The sequence below is a fragment of the Microcebus murinus genome, chromosome 3, assembly GCF_040939455.1.
Source record: "Microcebus murinus isolate Inina chromosome 3, M.murinus_Inina_mat1.0, whole genome shotgun sequence".
Classification (NCBI taxonomy): domain Eukaryota; kingdom Metazoa; phylum Chordata; class Mammalia; order Primates; family Cheirogaleidae; genus Microcebus; species Microcebus murinus.
In genome coordinates, this window is record NC_134106.1 from 51,728,076 (window position 1) to 51,744,568 (window position 16,493).

The window sequence follows — 16,493 nt, forward strand, 5'->3', positions numbered from 1 at the left end:
CTCGGGCAGGGTAGGTTGGTATAGGGAGGTGCTAAACGGAAAAGGGGACACAGCTGGGGAGGAGGGTAGGGAGGACAATGAAGTATAAGGGGGAGTCGGGGGAGAAGTAGCCAATGGCCTGGGCATTTATATAAGGCCTGCTCGACCAAATCAAGCGCTTGCTGCCCTTCTTTAGTTAGGGAGCGTGAAGAGGTTGGATTGCCATCTCCCTGCAGGATGTCAAATAGGGGTTTTAACTGTCCTGTGGTGAGTTTTAAATATGGGCGAAGCCAATTAATGTCGCCTAGAAGGTGCTGAAAATCATTAAGGCATTGAAGAGAGTCTTTTCTGATTTGCACCTTTTGGGAGAGGACCTTATTGGGGAACAATTCAAAGCCTAGAAACAGGTGAGGGGGGCAGACTTGAATTTTTTCAGGGGACAGGCGGAGGCCTCGAGCTTGTAAGGCCGAGACAACCTGCATGGTAACTTGAAGTAAGGTTGCCTTGTCGGCTCCGGCAAAAAGAATGTCATCCATATAATGAATTATATATAGCTGAGGATGTTGAATTCTAAAAGAATCAATTGTCTGAGCTACATATTTTTGGCAAAGGGTAGGGCTGTTGGCCATGCCTTGAGGCAATACTCGCCATTGAAAGCGCAGAGAGGGTCCTATACAGTTTACTACCGGGAGACTGAACGCAAAGCGTTTGCAGTCATCTGGGTGCAATGGTATGGAGAAGAAGCAGTCTTTCAGGTCAATGACTATTTTATAGTAGCCTTTGGGGATGGCTACGGGCAAAGGCAAACCAGGCTGGAGTGCCCCCATGGGAACCATTGTTTGGTTAACAGCCCGTAAGTCTTGTAGCAGCCGCCACTTGCCAGTCCTTTTTTGGATGACGAAAATAGGGGTGTTCCATGGTGAAGTAGAGGGCTCTATGTGTCCGGCAGCTAATTGTTCCTGCACCAACGCTGTAGCTGCGGCTAGCTTGTTAGATGGGAGGGGCCACTGATCAATCCAGACAGGTGAGTCACTCTTCCAAGTGATTTTATCTGCCTGAAGTGCAGGGGGATCAATGGCCCTTATGAAAAATGGTCTTTGAACCCTAGTCCTGATCTGTCTGACTTAGGGAGGGTGGTCAGGGGTGCTCTTAGTCCCTGACCCTCTTTGTCTAAACCCTGTCCTGGGAGGAATCCCTGTTTAAGCATTTGGCTGGCTACAACTTCATTGGGGCTACACATAATGACATTCATTTGTGCAAGGATATCATGCCCCCATAAGTTAACAGGTAGGTTTGGGACTACAAAGGGTTGAGTAGTACCTCTGTTTCTCTCAGTCTTCCCATGTCAAAATTTTTGAGCTCTGGAGAGTATCTCTAGACTGTCCTATACCTTGTAAGTGCGTAAGGGAGGGCTGCAGTGGCCATGAATCGGGCCAGGCGTCTTGGGCGATAACCGTGGAATCGGCGCCAGAATCAAGAAGGCCTTCAAAAAGTTTACCATCTAATTTTAGCCGCAGGGTGGGCCGTTCTTTGGTGATAGCTTGGACCTAATAGAGATCAGAAGAGCCAGGGCAGGAAGCACCTCGGTTAGAGGCGATGGCTGGGAAGGATGTATTAAGGGGCAAGGGTAATGCCTGAGCTAAGTGCTGTCCCTTAGAGACATACACAGGGCCTGTAAGCACACTGGCTAAGATATTAATTTCTCCGGTGAAGTCACTATCTACTATGGAGGGGTGGACTATGAGCCCTGCAAGAGTGGAGGAGGCTCAGCCCAGAATAAAAAAGAACATGTTAGCCGGGGGGCGGGGGGTCCAAAGGAGCCAGTGGGCAAAATTTGAACACCATCCTCAGGTCTTAATATTGTGTCGGAGGAGGCACACAAGTCCACTCCTGCACTCCCTGTGGTTGCTCAGAGGAGTCTAGGGGCTGGGGATCCTCTTGTCGGCTGTTCCCCGAGGCCGACTGAAATTGAACAGGGCGAGGGGCCCGGGGCTGGCCCCTCAGGCCATTTCCCGAAAGGGGGGGCAAGGGATTTCCAAGGGCATCGGTCTTAGAGCGGCACTCACTAGCCCAATGGTATCCCCTCTTGCAGCAAGGACAGAGGGAGGGGGGCCGAGTTGGCCTGCCTGGTGGTCCACTGAGGTTAGGGGCAGCAGAGGAAGTGGCTAAGGGACACTGTCTCTCGGGTAAGGGAGTATAGAGGGTCTTGGTGTCTGGCCTACTAATCGGGGGCTCGTCCCTAGATGTCTGGAGCTCAGCCAAGGGGTCCTGAGGGGGCATATTAATACAAACCGAGGGGCAAGGGGAAGGGCATGTTGGTCCCTCAGGATTATTAGGGGAAGTTGACCCTTTGGCCGCCTCTAACGACGTTCTCGAAGTGGACTGTGACCCGGATCGGAGGCAAAATTCCGCTACGGAGAGTAGCTGCTTCTTCTTATTGGGGTCTGAATCTGCCCCTTCAACAATATCTCTGATTAGTCCCCAGTACGAGAAAACATATACAGGGACGGCATCTGGGCCTTGATTCAGAAGTAAATTGTTTAACTCTCTGCCTACCTTCTGCCATTTGCGTGGGTGAATCTCAGGTCCACTAACAATAAACCAAGGACAAGCACAATCAATGAACACAAAAAACTTTACTAGATCCTTTTTCTTAACTCTAATTCCTTTCTCTCTGAGTGAGGCCTTGAGATCCTTAATAAAAACGGCCTCTTTAGACAACGAATGGCCCATCTCGATGGGATGACAATGTAAAAATTTACTCACCAGACCGTCGACTCTGTGAGTGGCAGAACGAGGGTCTCTGTAGGGTTTCCTTCGGCCGAAGAGCGCACCGCGGCGTCATCCGACAAAGGTCCGTACCTCAGGCCCCACGTTGGGCGCCACTTGTCCCGGCCCGCGGGACCTTCTGTTACTCGTGGGGTCAAGGGGGACCGTGCCTGAAAGAGATGGGCGAGAGAAAGGAACGAGACCAAGCAAATGGTTGTCAAGGTCTGCTTTACTTAGATTCTTCGTAGGTTTTATAAGCATACAGAAACAAAGAAGTAGAAACAAAAAAATAGAGTGGGGCGACGATGAGGCTTGGGTCTGGGTTAATCAGCCCCAATCAGCGACTTATCGGTATCCTGTTTTTGACTGGTTACTCATCTCCAACCTGGCAGGTGGTCGGGAACAATTGCAGTCAGCACTCCCTGGAGCATCCCGTGGTCAGCATGTCATGGAATGCATTCTTCTTGGAGCTATAGCTGGAATTTTCCAGGGTGAAGTCCGTGCATAGGACGAGTCATAGGGGAGTTGAGGGTCTTTGAGGGTCCTTGCCTCTAACAATGTGAATCAGGGATAGAGCTGGGCATGATGTGAGTTGGGTGAAGAACTCTGAATCAGAGCGTCTAGGTTCCATTGATTACTAGTATGGGTTCATGCAAACCATTTACTCTTTGCTTGCTTCAATTTCCTTTTCAGGGTTTGGATTACATCTCCTAAGGATATCTTTAGGTCTAAAATTCTTTGATGGTTATTTTTCATTGAAAATTTTATAAATATTCTATCTTTTCTGCTGTGGCTAATAAGAAAGGTTCAGTTATTATATTCTTTTTCTTATGTTTCTATTGTATGAGGAGGCTATGAAAATATAATTATGGGAAGCATGAAGAGACAGAAAAGTAGCTTGATTTACCATCACAGTACATTAGAATTAAGGTTATCATAAGTTTTCAGAATATGTATGGAGAGTGGAGTTTTGATTAAGGATCATTTAAAATGGGGATAAATTTACTTTTCAAAATGGAGATTGTTTACTTTGTGGAGTTTTTGTTATAGAGCTATCAACAGGCATGGAAATAGGCTGGGGAATAGGGGAATCTCTGAAGGAGATTTTTTTTAATCAACAAAACTGATTTCTTTTCCTTTAGTTATAGTGTGCTTAGTCTGTTGTGGTTAGTCTGTACATCCCCCTCTTCATATGAGGTTTTATAATGGGGCAATGTAGAGAAAATAGAGGGAGAATTATTTACCATCTGTGAGTTGGATTTGGAGTACACTGTTAAACCTGTATCTTCTGCTGGCATTTTAATAAGATCTGATAAGATTTGCATGGACATAAGTTTTCATCATCTTTGATCCCTTTTCAGTTGGTTCAAATCCAAATTCTGCCTCTTACCTGCTGTGTGATTTGGGGCAAGTCTGTTTCCTTGTCTATTAAATCTGTTCCTTGACAAGCAATTGCACACATATACTCTAACTTCTTTCCTGTAACTATGGAAGAATGGTCTGTGCTTCCAGAAAAGGTCAGTCAGTCTCATTGTGTATTATTAAGGGCATTACTCTAGCAATTCTCCCTTTTCTCTTCTGCATCCTTAAATTTTCCCTCTCAATTGGATATTTCCCATCAGTATAAAAATACTTTCCTCTTCTTAAAATTTCTCTTCTGGCACTATTTCCTGCACTAACACCAACCTATTTCTTTCTCTTTCAGCAAAACTCTTCAGAGGAGTTGAGTATATTTGTTCTCTTTAATTTCTTTCCTTCTGTTCTTTCTTGAATCCATTCCAATCAGGACTTTGCTCTCATCATTTTCCTGAAACTGCTTTTGTGGAGTTATTAATGGCTTGTGTTTTTAAAATCCAGTGGTCAATTTTCAGGCCTCATCCTATTTGACCTGTCATTAACATTTGGCCCTGGTGATTGCCTTCTTCTCCATGAAACATTTTCTTCACTAGACTTCATGGATACCACACTCTCTTGGCTTTTCTTCTACTTCAGCTGATGTGCCTTTGCTGATTCTTCCCCATTTTCTTGATTTGTTAATGTTATGTTCCAAGACTAAGTCCTTGAACCATTGTATTCTTTATCTGTACTCACTCCCTTGGGATAATTTCCACTCTTAAACTTTAAGTATTACCTGTATGCTGATAATTCTCAACCTTGTAACTCCAAACACTTATATCTAGCTGCCTATTTGAACGTCCATATTTGAATGTCTAATAGGCAACTCATATTTAACATGTATAAAACTGAGCTCCTGAACTTACTTCCTATACCAATCCTTTCTGCACTCTTGCCTCCTACATGTTAATAGCAATTCTTTCTTTTAGTCGCTCAAGGGCAAAAGCCTTAGCATCAACCCTGGCTACTTTGTCTCATACAATCAGCAAATCTTGTTGACTCTATCTAGAAAATATAACCAGAATCCGACCGCTTTGTACCGCTTTTCTACCACCCCAGGCAAAGTCACCATCAACTCTTCCCTGGATTATTGCAGTACCTTCTTAATTGATGTCCTTGTTTCTTTCATTATTTCTCTGACCTCATCTCCTGCTGCCCTCTTCTTGACCACTCTGCTCCAGCCACATTGCCCTTGTTGTTATATAAGTGCCTGAGCACTTTTCCAGTCACTGTTTCTAATCCCTAGAAAGCTCTTCTCATGTGTTTACATGTCTGATTCCCTTACCCCCTTACAGCTGTCTCTCAAGTGTTACCTCAAAGAAGCCTTCTCTGTCCACCGTATTGAAAAATATTACTTTTTCTTGTCCCCCCATTCTTCTTCGTTTATTTTTTTCTGTTGCACTTACCTCCCCCTAACATATTATATATTTTACTTAATTATTTTATTTGTCTCTTCCTACTACCCACCAAGGCAGATTGTTTTCATTCCTCTAGTGCCTAGAACAGTGCTTAGTAGTATCAATTGTGTGAATGAATGAATGAATAGAAGGTACCTCATAGGGTTCTTATGCAAATTAAATGAATTTAACATAAGTAGATTCTTAGAACATAAACTGACACATATTATAGAAAGTACTCCATAGTGTTAGCTTTTATTATCTTCGTAGCATCCATGTACAATCCTGCAGCTCACAGAGAGGAAGGCTTCATTGAGGTGTCTTGGCATGTCATCTTCCATCAGCTCAACTTTGACTGAAAATGCCATGAAGGAAGAACTATGGTAGTGATTTCTAAATTTTGGGAGTGGGGATTCCTTAGGGAACATTGATAATCTAGATTTACAAGGAAAAAAAGTCTCTAAAATTATAGCTACTAGAAATAATACCTGCAAAAACTGCTATTCTTTTTTACTTGCCTCAAATAAACATGACAGTTTTAGTGGGAAATGAACTTAAATGCAAAGTATACAATTATTTTCTTCTTTTGAAGAATAAATTTGCCTTAAAGTTTCTACTCACAAAAATAATTTTAAAAATTTCTCCTAATAAAGTTTTTACCTAATCAGAAATAGTCGCTTTTGGAAACATGAGACACCTCACTTTTGCATTTTTTTTTTGTATGTGTGAGTGTGTGTGTGTGTGAGAGGGCAAAAGTTTATTTACTTTTATTAATTTGTAGCTATCCTGTGATATGTTAATAATTGTCATGGCCCAAGCTTAATGCTTGAAATGCTTTATTTGACTAATAATTTTTGTTTTAGGGAGACTACAGATCTAATGGATAGTTAAAGGGGGTCAATATACTGTTGTAAATTATTAACATTGCATTTCCTACCTAACAGGTACAATGTACACTATCTGGGTGATGAGTACACTTATACCTTTGACTGACGCAGTACAAAAACAATCCATGTAACCAAAGCATTTATTACCCTCGTAATATTCTGAAATAAAAAAAAGAAAAAGAAAAACATTGCATTTCTTATACTTCACATTGAAGCTATCATTTTTATTCTGGTAGGCACATAGCTGGCAACCTGGAATAAAAAATCCATACCGTGGTGTTGTTGTATGGCCTGTTCCTGAAAACATTGAAATCACTGTAACACTTTTTAAGGTAAGTTCCATTTTTACAGGTGATAAGATTTGTTATATTGATGGTTCTAAATGACAGACTATTTTATTGTTCATTGTTCTATCTATACATTTGTGTCTAATCTTATACCTAATGTGGATTAATTTTAGAGATATAGCAATTTATAACAATGTAAAGTCATTACATTATTTCATAGTCTAAAAGTCCAATTTGGGAATCTTTTTGGACTTGTTACATATAAGATCAGCCGAGATGCTTCTTTTTACCACTTCCTACATTCTATCCACAGGAAAAGTTTAAAGTGCCTTTCCTGTGGAAAGCTGAGGTTTGTGGAGTTCTTAGTCCTGAACTTCATTTTGTTATCCTTGTTTGATAATAAGATACTTTAAAATTAGTATTTGATAAATATTTTATTAATGTTAATATAATAAGATATTTTAAATTGATATTTGATATTTGGTAAATTTTTATTGATATTAATATGTGCTATATCTTAAAAGCGAAATACTGGTTGTAAATTCAAAGTGCAGATCCAAAATATAGTTGTTGATATATACCTTCCTGCCTGTTTTATATGTGTCTTTCTCTTGAAAATCTTCCACATTTCTTGAAACGTTATAGAATAGTCCTTACATATGGTAATTAAGCACTAAAATATTTACTTTCCTAATCAACTCCTTACCTACTCAAAAAGAAAATGGTAGGGCAAATATGTCTCAGTTTTAGCCTTTTGGAAGGTGGTGGAATTAGAAAACAAATGCTTTATTCCTTGTTTGAATCATTCAAATTGTGTTGAAGCTACTCTTACAGAAAGACAGGTGGGAGGAGGGCAGCTCATTAAGCATAATTCAATAACAATATTTTTGAAAATCCACTAATATTTTAAGACATGAAATTAAAATAGAACAAAATGATATGGCTTAGGGTATGAAATCACTGTGTAAAAAAGTGCTTTAAATTTTGTGATCCTATATATTAATTCATTTATTCAGGAAGTACTACAGAGATCAGTAGGACAAAACAATATGATGAATGTTAATGTACTATCCCATAAATGCAGTACTATTTTTAAATGTTCTATGTTTCATAGATACTCTTTCATAAAAGATTCTTAACACATTGTGTATATTTTATAGTTTTGCTATTATTGATATTATAACATTACTTGATTATGCTTGTCATATATACATCATATTTGATTTGCGCAGGGCGAAATAAGGGATGAAACAGTAGCAGCTGTTCCTTTTTTACCCCAGGATTGTCAGAACTACTCTATTGCCCTTCAACCAGCTGTCAGAAAAGCCAGTTATTAAACCCTTCTTCTCCATTTCTCCTACCAAAATGATACACTAAGCTTGGTAGTTAAGCATTATCTTTGGTGTCAGATGAATCTTTACGTGCATTAGTTCATTTAATTCTCACAGCAACTCTAAGGTTCTATAATTATTCTAATTTTACTGAAAAGGAAACTGAGACTAGAGAGGAAGGTATAGTAACTTGCCCAAATATGCTGTGATTTAGCCCTGTTCATTCCTCTACCCTGTGCTGGCTACTGCAATGAAAACAGTTGTGAATATTGATTACAACAGTAAGATCTCTAACATACTTGAGAAAGACTTTTAAGTAATCTCTTGAGTATTTTGATGTAGTCTGTTCATATTGGTAAAGCATATGAGTGGACATAGTTATACAGCTTTATTTTAAAAATGGTGATAGAGAATGAGGGGTTAGAATACTGCTGATAAATAGCTGACAGCCATGTGTTTGGGGAAAGGAAATGCCAGAGATAAGTGTAGTTTTCAAGTATTGATGAGGATGTTTAGCATATCCTTACCACTGAACTTTTATTACTTTGAATATTAGTGCATAGGTAAAAAACCAAATACTCCTTCCTTCCCAGTATGCTATAATTACACATTTCCGCCCAATTGTGCTATTGAGGCAACCTTGTGACCATTTTCAATATTTAAATGAGTATTTTCAACTGATACTTTTTATCTTCATGACTCTCCCATGCCCCCCAAATTCTTATATAAAAGCAGAAAAGTAAAACAGAACAAACGAAACAACTTTTTATTCTTTCATGGTAGTTTGGGATCTTGTTTTTTTAACATTTAAAATATTCAAGTGAAAACTTCTTCATAGTCTCTCCTTTTTTAAACTTATGCTAAATCTCATAATTTACTTAATCTTGAAATTTTCAGATAGGAAAGGACTGCTCTGAACCCTTTTTGTCCTTAGTAGTATTCACAGAGGTATGCTCATACAGGAAGTGCTTTTGAAGAAAATTATCAATGTTTCAATTTCCAATGATTTAACCAGAAATTAATTTCTTTAGCCTGCTTTTGAAATTTGAATTAAATTGAAAATAGCTGTTTCTGGTAAATTTTTTTTAAAAAGCCTTTTCGGATTTTGAAAAGGAAAATGGCTCTTGAAGTCATTTTCAATTTTTCTCTTTAGTGCAGTGCTAAGAAAGGAGACAGTAGAGGGAGAGTAGGATATAAAGAAGACTTAATTGATTTAAGCTAGAAGCAATTCTCATTACAAATGTTTTTGTCTGGTCAGTAATATAAATAGTTCATTTTATGGAGAGACCATTTTTTTTAAGTGCTTAGAAAATGAACATCATTGCTGCTTCTTTTATATCTTTTTACTGACTTTGCCCTGTCAGATGTGTCTTTTGGTCCTATTGAAATTATTCTTTAGTAAAAATTATTTTAGGGGTAATACATCATCTGTGTTTTAAAAAAAAATATTTCATCTGCTTTAAGAATTAATATGTCATATTATGTTTAAGGCACTGTTAAATATTTTTTAGTTTATGAGACATATTCATTAACTCATTCATCAAATATTCTGGAGAGTCTCCTTTGTACGCCAGGTACTTTTCTAGGTCCCAAGGACACAATGGTTAAACTGAACCCACAAGAGTAGATAAAGTCAGACAAACCTGCAACAACAACATAGCTTTAACACTCAATTAGTTGTGCACTGTGGGAAGTTAATCTTTTAGGTTTCAGCTTTCTGCTCTGTTAAATGGGAATAAAAATAGTACCTATCTCATAAGTTGCTGTGATGTGTGAAACACAAAGGGGGAGGGATAAGCAGGGAGAATGGTAGGATGTCTCTATCTTCTGTGCATTGCATCACACTTTATTATTTGATCTCCAAAGTAGCACTGTTTGTGCCCTAAATGTATTGTGAAAAAGATTCTTCAACCTTTATTTACAGTCCATAAACCTACTTCATGGGCAGAGCTGGCTAGGGAAACAAATAACCAGTAGAATTTCCTGCTTCCTTTTCCCTTCTATGCTTTCTTACCTCCCCCTGTACACCCATGACCAAAGAAACTCCTTTTAGCAGGTTATCCCACCTGTGTGAATTTACTTATAAAACTAGTTGCCTCAATATAGTTCAGACACAACTATCTATCATGCTAATACAGTAAAAACAAACAAACAAACAAACAAAAAACAGAATTAATGAAGTAACTAAGGAGTTTGGAATTTATCTCATAGTTTGTAGGGGTTGTTAAAGAAATCTAGGTTGGTTCTAACATTGTCAGAACTGTGGTTTGGGAACAATAATCTTGTGTACAAGATTGAATGGAAGGCAGACTAACTGAAAGAATGCTACATTCACTTTTATCTTAAAATAGTCTACAACATACAAACTCAGATATGGCAATAGAAACAGAAGATTAATAATAAACTAAAGTTGAATCAATCATAAGTAAGATGCTTCCCTGGGAGAAACATGTGGGATCTGGGATTCAGTAGGGCAATGTCAGAGCCCATTTCCCTTCTGCATATGGTCAATGTTAAGAGTGGAATGTTAAGCCAAAGCCTGCTTTATTGAAATACTGTCTTTACTCTCTCATTATCTTTCACTTTTAACAGAGTGAACCTAAATAAGTTAAATACACATATAATGTGACCCCACTACTTTCCTCTCTGTCTTATACTTTGTTGCTTTTTTGTCTTTTCTTACTCTAATATCTGTGGAAATCCTATACAATCCCACCTAGCCCAGATATTCTCTCTCTCATGAAGCTTTTCCTGTTCATTCCTGTAAGAAGTAATGTGTCATTTTTAATCTCTGGTAAAATCATGTATTTCATTCATCATAAATTTATTTAGAATCATTGTATTTGTCTTCGAAGGCAAGAACAAATGTGTTTGAATCTATATAACACCTCTATAATCCTTTATATAATAAGTACCCAGTAAATATTTGTTACATAAATGCTTACAGAAGTGTGCCTCATTTTTTTTTTCTATTTTTTTTTTTTAATTTCGGCATATTATGGGGGTAGAGATTTTAAGGTTTCAATAAATGCCCATTTCCCCCCCTCCCCCCAAAAGTCTGAGTCTCCATCATGACCATCCCCCAGATGGTGCACATCTCACTCATTATGTATGTATATACCCGCCCCCCTCCCCCCTCCCACCTGCCCAATATCCTATTACTGTAGTACCTATGTGTCCACTCAGGTGCTACTCAGTTAATACCAGTTTGCTGGAGAGTATATCTGGTGCTTGTTTTTCCATTCTTGGGATACTTCACTTAGTAGTATGGGTTCCAGCTCTAACCAGGAAAATATAAGATGTGCTATATCACCGTTGTTTCTTAGAGCTGAATAGTACTCCATGGTATACATTTACCACATTTTATTAATCCATTCTTGGATTGATGGGCACTTGGGCTGTTTCCACAGCCTTGCAATTATGAATTGTGCTGCTATAAACATTCGAGTGCAGGTGTCTTTTTTGTAGAGTGTCATTGGATCATTTGGGTAGATGCCCAGCAATGGGATTGCTGGATCAAATGGTAGATTCACTTGTATCGCTTTAAGGTATCTCCATATTGCTTTCCACAGAGGTTGAACTAGTTTGCAGTCCCACCAGCAGTGTAGGAGTGTTCCTCTCTCTCCGCAACCACGCCAGCATTTATTGTTTGGAGATTTTTTGATAAAGGCCATTCTCACTGGGGTTAAGTGATATCTCATTGTGGTTTTGATTTGCATTTCCCTGATGATTAGAGATGTTGAGCATTTTTTCATATGTTTGTTGGCCATTCTTCTGTCTTCTTTAGAAAAGTTTCTGTTCAAGTCCTTTGCCCACTTTTTAATGGAGTTATTTGATTTTTTCTTCCTGATTTTCGTGAGTTCTAAGTATATTCTAGTTATCAGTCCCTTATCGGATGCATAGGATGCAAAAATTTTCTCCCATTCTGTAGGTTGTCTGTTTACTTTCATGACTATTTCTTTGGCTGTGCAGAAGCTTTGTAGTTTGATCATGTCCCATTTATTTATTTTTGTTGCTGCTGTGATTGCCTTTGGGGAACTTCTTCATAAACTCTTTGCCCAGGCCGATGTCTAGGAGAGTGTTTCCAACTTTTTCCTCTAGAGTTCTAATAGTTTCATACCTTAGGTTTAAGTCTGTTATCCAGCGTGAGTTGGTTTTTGTGAGAGGTGAAAGGTGTGGGTCCTGTTTTAGCCTTCTACAAGTGGTTATCCAGTTTTCCCAGCACCATTTATTAAAGAGGGATTCTTTTCCCCAACATATGTTTTTGTCTGCTTTGTCAAAGATTAGATGGCTATATGAGGATGGTTTTATATCAGGATTCTCACATCTGTTCCACTGGTCAATATTCCTATTTTTGTGCCAATACCATATTGTTTTAATTACTACAGCTTTGTAGTATAGTTTGATATCTGGCATATTAATGCCTCCCATTTTGTTTTTGTTGCCTAGAATTGCTCTTGATATTCGGGGTCTTCTTTGGTTCCATACAAAGAATAAAATTATTTTTTCTATATCTGTGAAGAATGCTGATGGGATTTTAATAGGTATTGCATTGAATCTGTAGATCAGTTTGGGTAGTATAGACATTTTGATGATATTGAGTCTGCCGATCCACGAGCATGGTATGGATTTCCATCTGTTTACATCTTCTGCTATTTCCTTCCTCAGTGTTTCATAGTTCTCCCTGTAGAGGTCTTTTACGTCCTTCTTAAGTATATTCCTAGGTACTTTAATTTCTTTGTTGCTATTGTGAAGGGAATTGAGTCTTTGATTTGGTTCTCAATTAGATTGTTGTTGGGGTATATGAATGCCTCTGATTTCTGTGTATTGATTTTGTATCCTGAGACTTTACTAAATTCATTGATCAGTTCCAGGAGTTTCTTGGTTGAATCTTTGGGGTTTTCTAGATACAATATCATATCATCAGCAAACAGTGAAAGTTTGATCTCTTCTGCCCCTATTTGGATACCTTTGATTCCATTTTCCTGTCTGATTGCTGTAGCCAAGACTTCCAGTACTATGTTGAACAGAAGTGGAGATAGTGGGCAGCCTTGTCTGGTTCCAGTTCTAAGTGGGAATGATTTTAATTTTTCCCCATTCAGTATGATGTTGGCTATGGGTCTGTCATATATGGCTTGTATCATTTTTAGGTATGTCCCTTCTATGTCTATTTTCTTAAGTGTTCGTATCATGAAAGGGTGTTGAATTTTGTCAAAAGCTTTTTCTGCATCTATTGAAAGAATCATGTGGTCTTTGTTTTTGCTTCTGTTTATGTGGTGAATTGCATTTATAGATTTACGTATGTTGAACCATCCCTGCATCCCTGGGATGAAGCCCACTTGGTCGTGGTGGATTATTTTTTTGATAAGTGTCTGGATTCGGTTAGCTAAGATTTTGTTGAAAATTTTTGCATCTATATTCATTAGGGATATTGGTCTGTAGTTTTCTTTTTTTGTTGCATCCTTTCCTGGTTTTGGTATCAGAGTAATATTCGCTTCATAAAAGGTGTCGGGGAGGTTTCCGTTCTTCTCGATGTTGTGGAATAGTTTCTGCAAGATAGGTACTAGTTCTTCTTTGTAAGTATGGTAAAATTCAGGTGTGAAGCCATCTGGACCGGGACTTTTCTTTTTAGGGAGATTTTTAATTGCTGTTTCTATTTCAGCTGTTGAGATTGGTCTGTTCAGGGAATCTATTTCTTCCTGGTTGAGCCTAGGGAGGCTGTGTGTTTCTAGAAATTTGTCCATTTCCTCCACATTTTCCAGTTTGTGTGCATAAAGATTTTTGTAGTATTCATAAATTGTATCTTGTATCTCTTTGGGATCAGTTGTGATATCTCCTTTTTTATTCCTGATGGAGCTTATTAGAGATTTCTCTTTTCTGCTTTTCGTTAGCTTAGCCAATGGTGTGTCAATTTTGTTTATTTTTTCAAAGAACCAACTTTTTGTTTTATTAATCTCCTGAATAGCTTCCCTGTTTTCAATTTCGTTTAGTTCTGATTTGATCTTGTTGATTTCACTTCTTCTGCTGGGTTTGGGGTTGGTCTGTTCTTCTTTTTCCAGCTCTTTGAGTCGTTTCATTAGATTGTCTATTTGTGATCTTCTTGTCTTTTGATTATTGGCATTTATGGAGATAAACTTTCCTCTCAGAACTGCTTTAGCTGTGTCCCAGAGGATTTGATAACTTGTCTCTCCATTGTCATTTTCTTCATAGAATTTTTTTATTTCCGTCTTGATTTCTTCATTTATGAAGTAATCATTTAGTAGGAGGTTGTTTAATTTCCACGTGTACAAATGTGAGTTTCTGTTAGGGTTGATTTCTAGTTTTATTCCACTGTGATCTGAGAAGGTACATAATATGATTTCTATTTTTTTAAATTTCTTGAGATTTTCTTTGTGTCCTAGGATATGGTCAATCTTAGAGAATGTCCCGTGAGCTGATGAGAAGAACGTATATTCAGTGGATTTTGGGTAGAATGTTCTGTAAATGTCAGTCAGACCCAATTGTTCTAGAGTTTTGTTTAAGTCCATTATTTCTTTATTAATTTTCTGTTTGGAGGATCTGTCTCGTGCCGTCAGTGGGGTGTTGAAATCTCCGGCGATTATGGAGTTGCTATTAATCCATTTGCTTAGCTCCAGTAAGGTTTGCTTTATGAATCTGGGTGCACCTAAGTTGGGTGCATATATATTTAAAATTGTTATCTCTTCTTGTTGGACTGTGCCCTTCACCATTATATAATGACCCTCTTTGTCTTTCACTACTTTTGTTGGTTTAAAAACTAAATCGTCTGAAATTAGAACTGCCACGCCAGCCTTCTTTTGGCTTCTATTTGCTTGGAATATTGATCTCCACCCTTTTATTTTTAGTCTATATGCATCCTTGCAGGTTAGATGTGTTTCCTGAAGACAGCATATACTTGGCCTGTATTTTCTTATCCATTCAGCCAGCCTATGTCTCTTGAGTGGAGAGTTTAAGCCATTCACATTTATTGAGAGAACTGATGGGTAAGGTAGATTACTGATGATTCTGTTGGGTTGGATGTTGTTGCTATGATTTCTGTCTTGAGCCATTGTGATATCTGGCCTTTAATATCTTTGGGTTTTGGTTGTTTTTATATTCGTGGGTTATTATTATGATGTTCCGTGCGTAACACTGTTTTAAGTACTTCTTGTAGGGCTGGTCTTGTCTTGGTGAATTCTCTGAGCCTTTGCTTGTCTGAGAATGTTTTTATTTCTCCTTCATATACGAAGCTTAGTTTTACAGGGAATAATATTCTAGGCTGGGCATTGTTTTGTTTCAAAAGAGTGAGAATGGGGCCCCAGTCTCTCCTTGCTTGTAAAGTCTCATTAGAGAAGTCTGATATTATTCGAATTGGCTTTCCCTTGTATGGTACTTGCTTCTTTTGTCTTACAGCTCTTAGAAGGGCCTCTTTAGTTGATACTTTGGTCAGTCTGATGACTGCATGTCATGACGTCTTCCTGTTTGCATTGAATCTCCCAGGGGTCCTCTGAGCTTCTTGAACTTGTATATCAAGATTTTGAGCAAGGCCTGGGAAATTTTCCTCTATTATATCTTCAAACAGCTTGTCCAACCCTTTAGTGTTATCTTCTTCCCCTTCTGGTAACCCTAAGACCCTCACATTAGGTTTCTTCACATAATCCCACAGCTCTTGTAGGCTTTGGTCTTTTCTCTTGTTTCTCTGCTCTATTTCTGTGACTGATTTATTTAATTGGAGGGTGTTATCTTCAAGCTCTGAGATTCTTTCTTCTGTTTGATCTACCCTGTTCTTGAGACCTTCCACTGTATTTTGTAGTTCCTTGAATTGATTCTTCATTTCTAGGAGTTCGGTTACACTTTTCTTCATTGTGTCTATTTCTTTTTCCATATCCTGGAGGCTTTTTGTGGTTTCTTTATGTTGGTTATTGAGTTGTTGTTTCAGCTCGGTGAGTGTTCTTATAATCCAGATACGAAATTCCTCTTCTGTCATATTGGTTGCCTGATTTTGGTTGGTGTCCGTTTCTAGGGGGCTGGTGCTCCTCTTTGGGGGTGTGTTTTCCATTTGGTTCTTCATATTTCCTGATTTCTTTCGCTGATTTCTTTCCATGTCGATCAGTTTTTTTTTCTTTCCTTAAGTTATTGTTTGGGTATTCACTCACCTTGTTTAGTTTCTGAGGCGTTAGGTCGTTTCTGTGGGTGAAATTGGACCACTCCCTGTATATTGAGTCAGTGGGTGTGGTGGAAAGGCTGTGCAAGATGCTGTCCCTGTCAGTAGGTGGCATTTGCTTGGAGGAACAGGCTATGTTGTTGATTTTGTGTTCTGTTATCAGCTCTTGTTCTGGGTGGAGCTGGGTTGGGTAAGCCTGCCCTCAGGCCGTTAGCAGGGGTCAAAGTTCTGTTTTCTGCTTCCAGGGAAAGCTGTCAGGGCGGGGCTGGAATGGTCCTGCTCAGCCA

At 38.7% G+C, this 16,493-nt stretch overlaps 1 protein-coding gene across 14 annotated transcripts in view; it reads left to right on the forward strand.

Annotated features, from left to right (window-relative positions):
- EHBP1 (EH domain binding protein 1) overlaps positions 1 to 16,493 on the forward strand; it is a 351,096-nt gene that overhangs the window by 72,861 nt on the left and 261,742 nt on the right. For all 14 annotated transcript variants that reach the window (XM_012764882.2, XM_012764889.2, XM_012764886.2 and 11 more), the window contains one exon: positions 6,664 to 6,759. In XM_012764882.2, the coding sequence (XP_012620336.1) occupies positions 6,664 to 6,759 (96 nt within the window). The remainder of the gene's footprint in view (positions 1 to 6,663; positions 6,760 to 16,493) is intronic.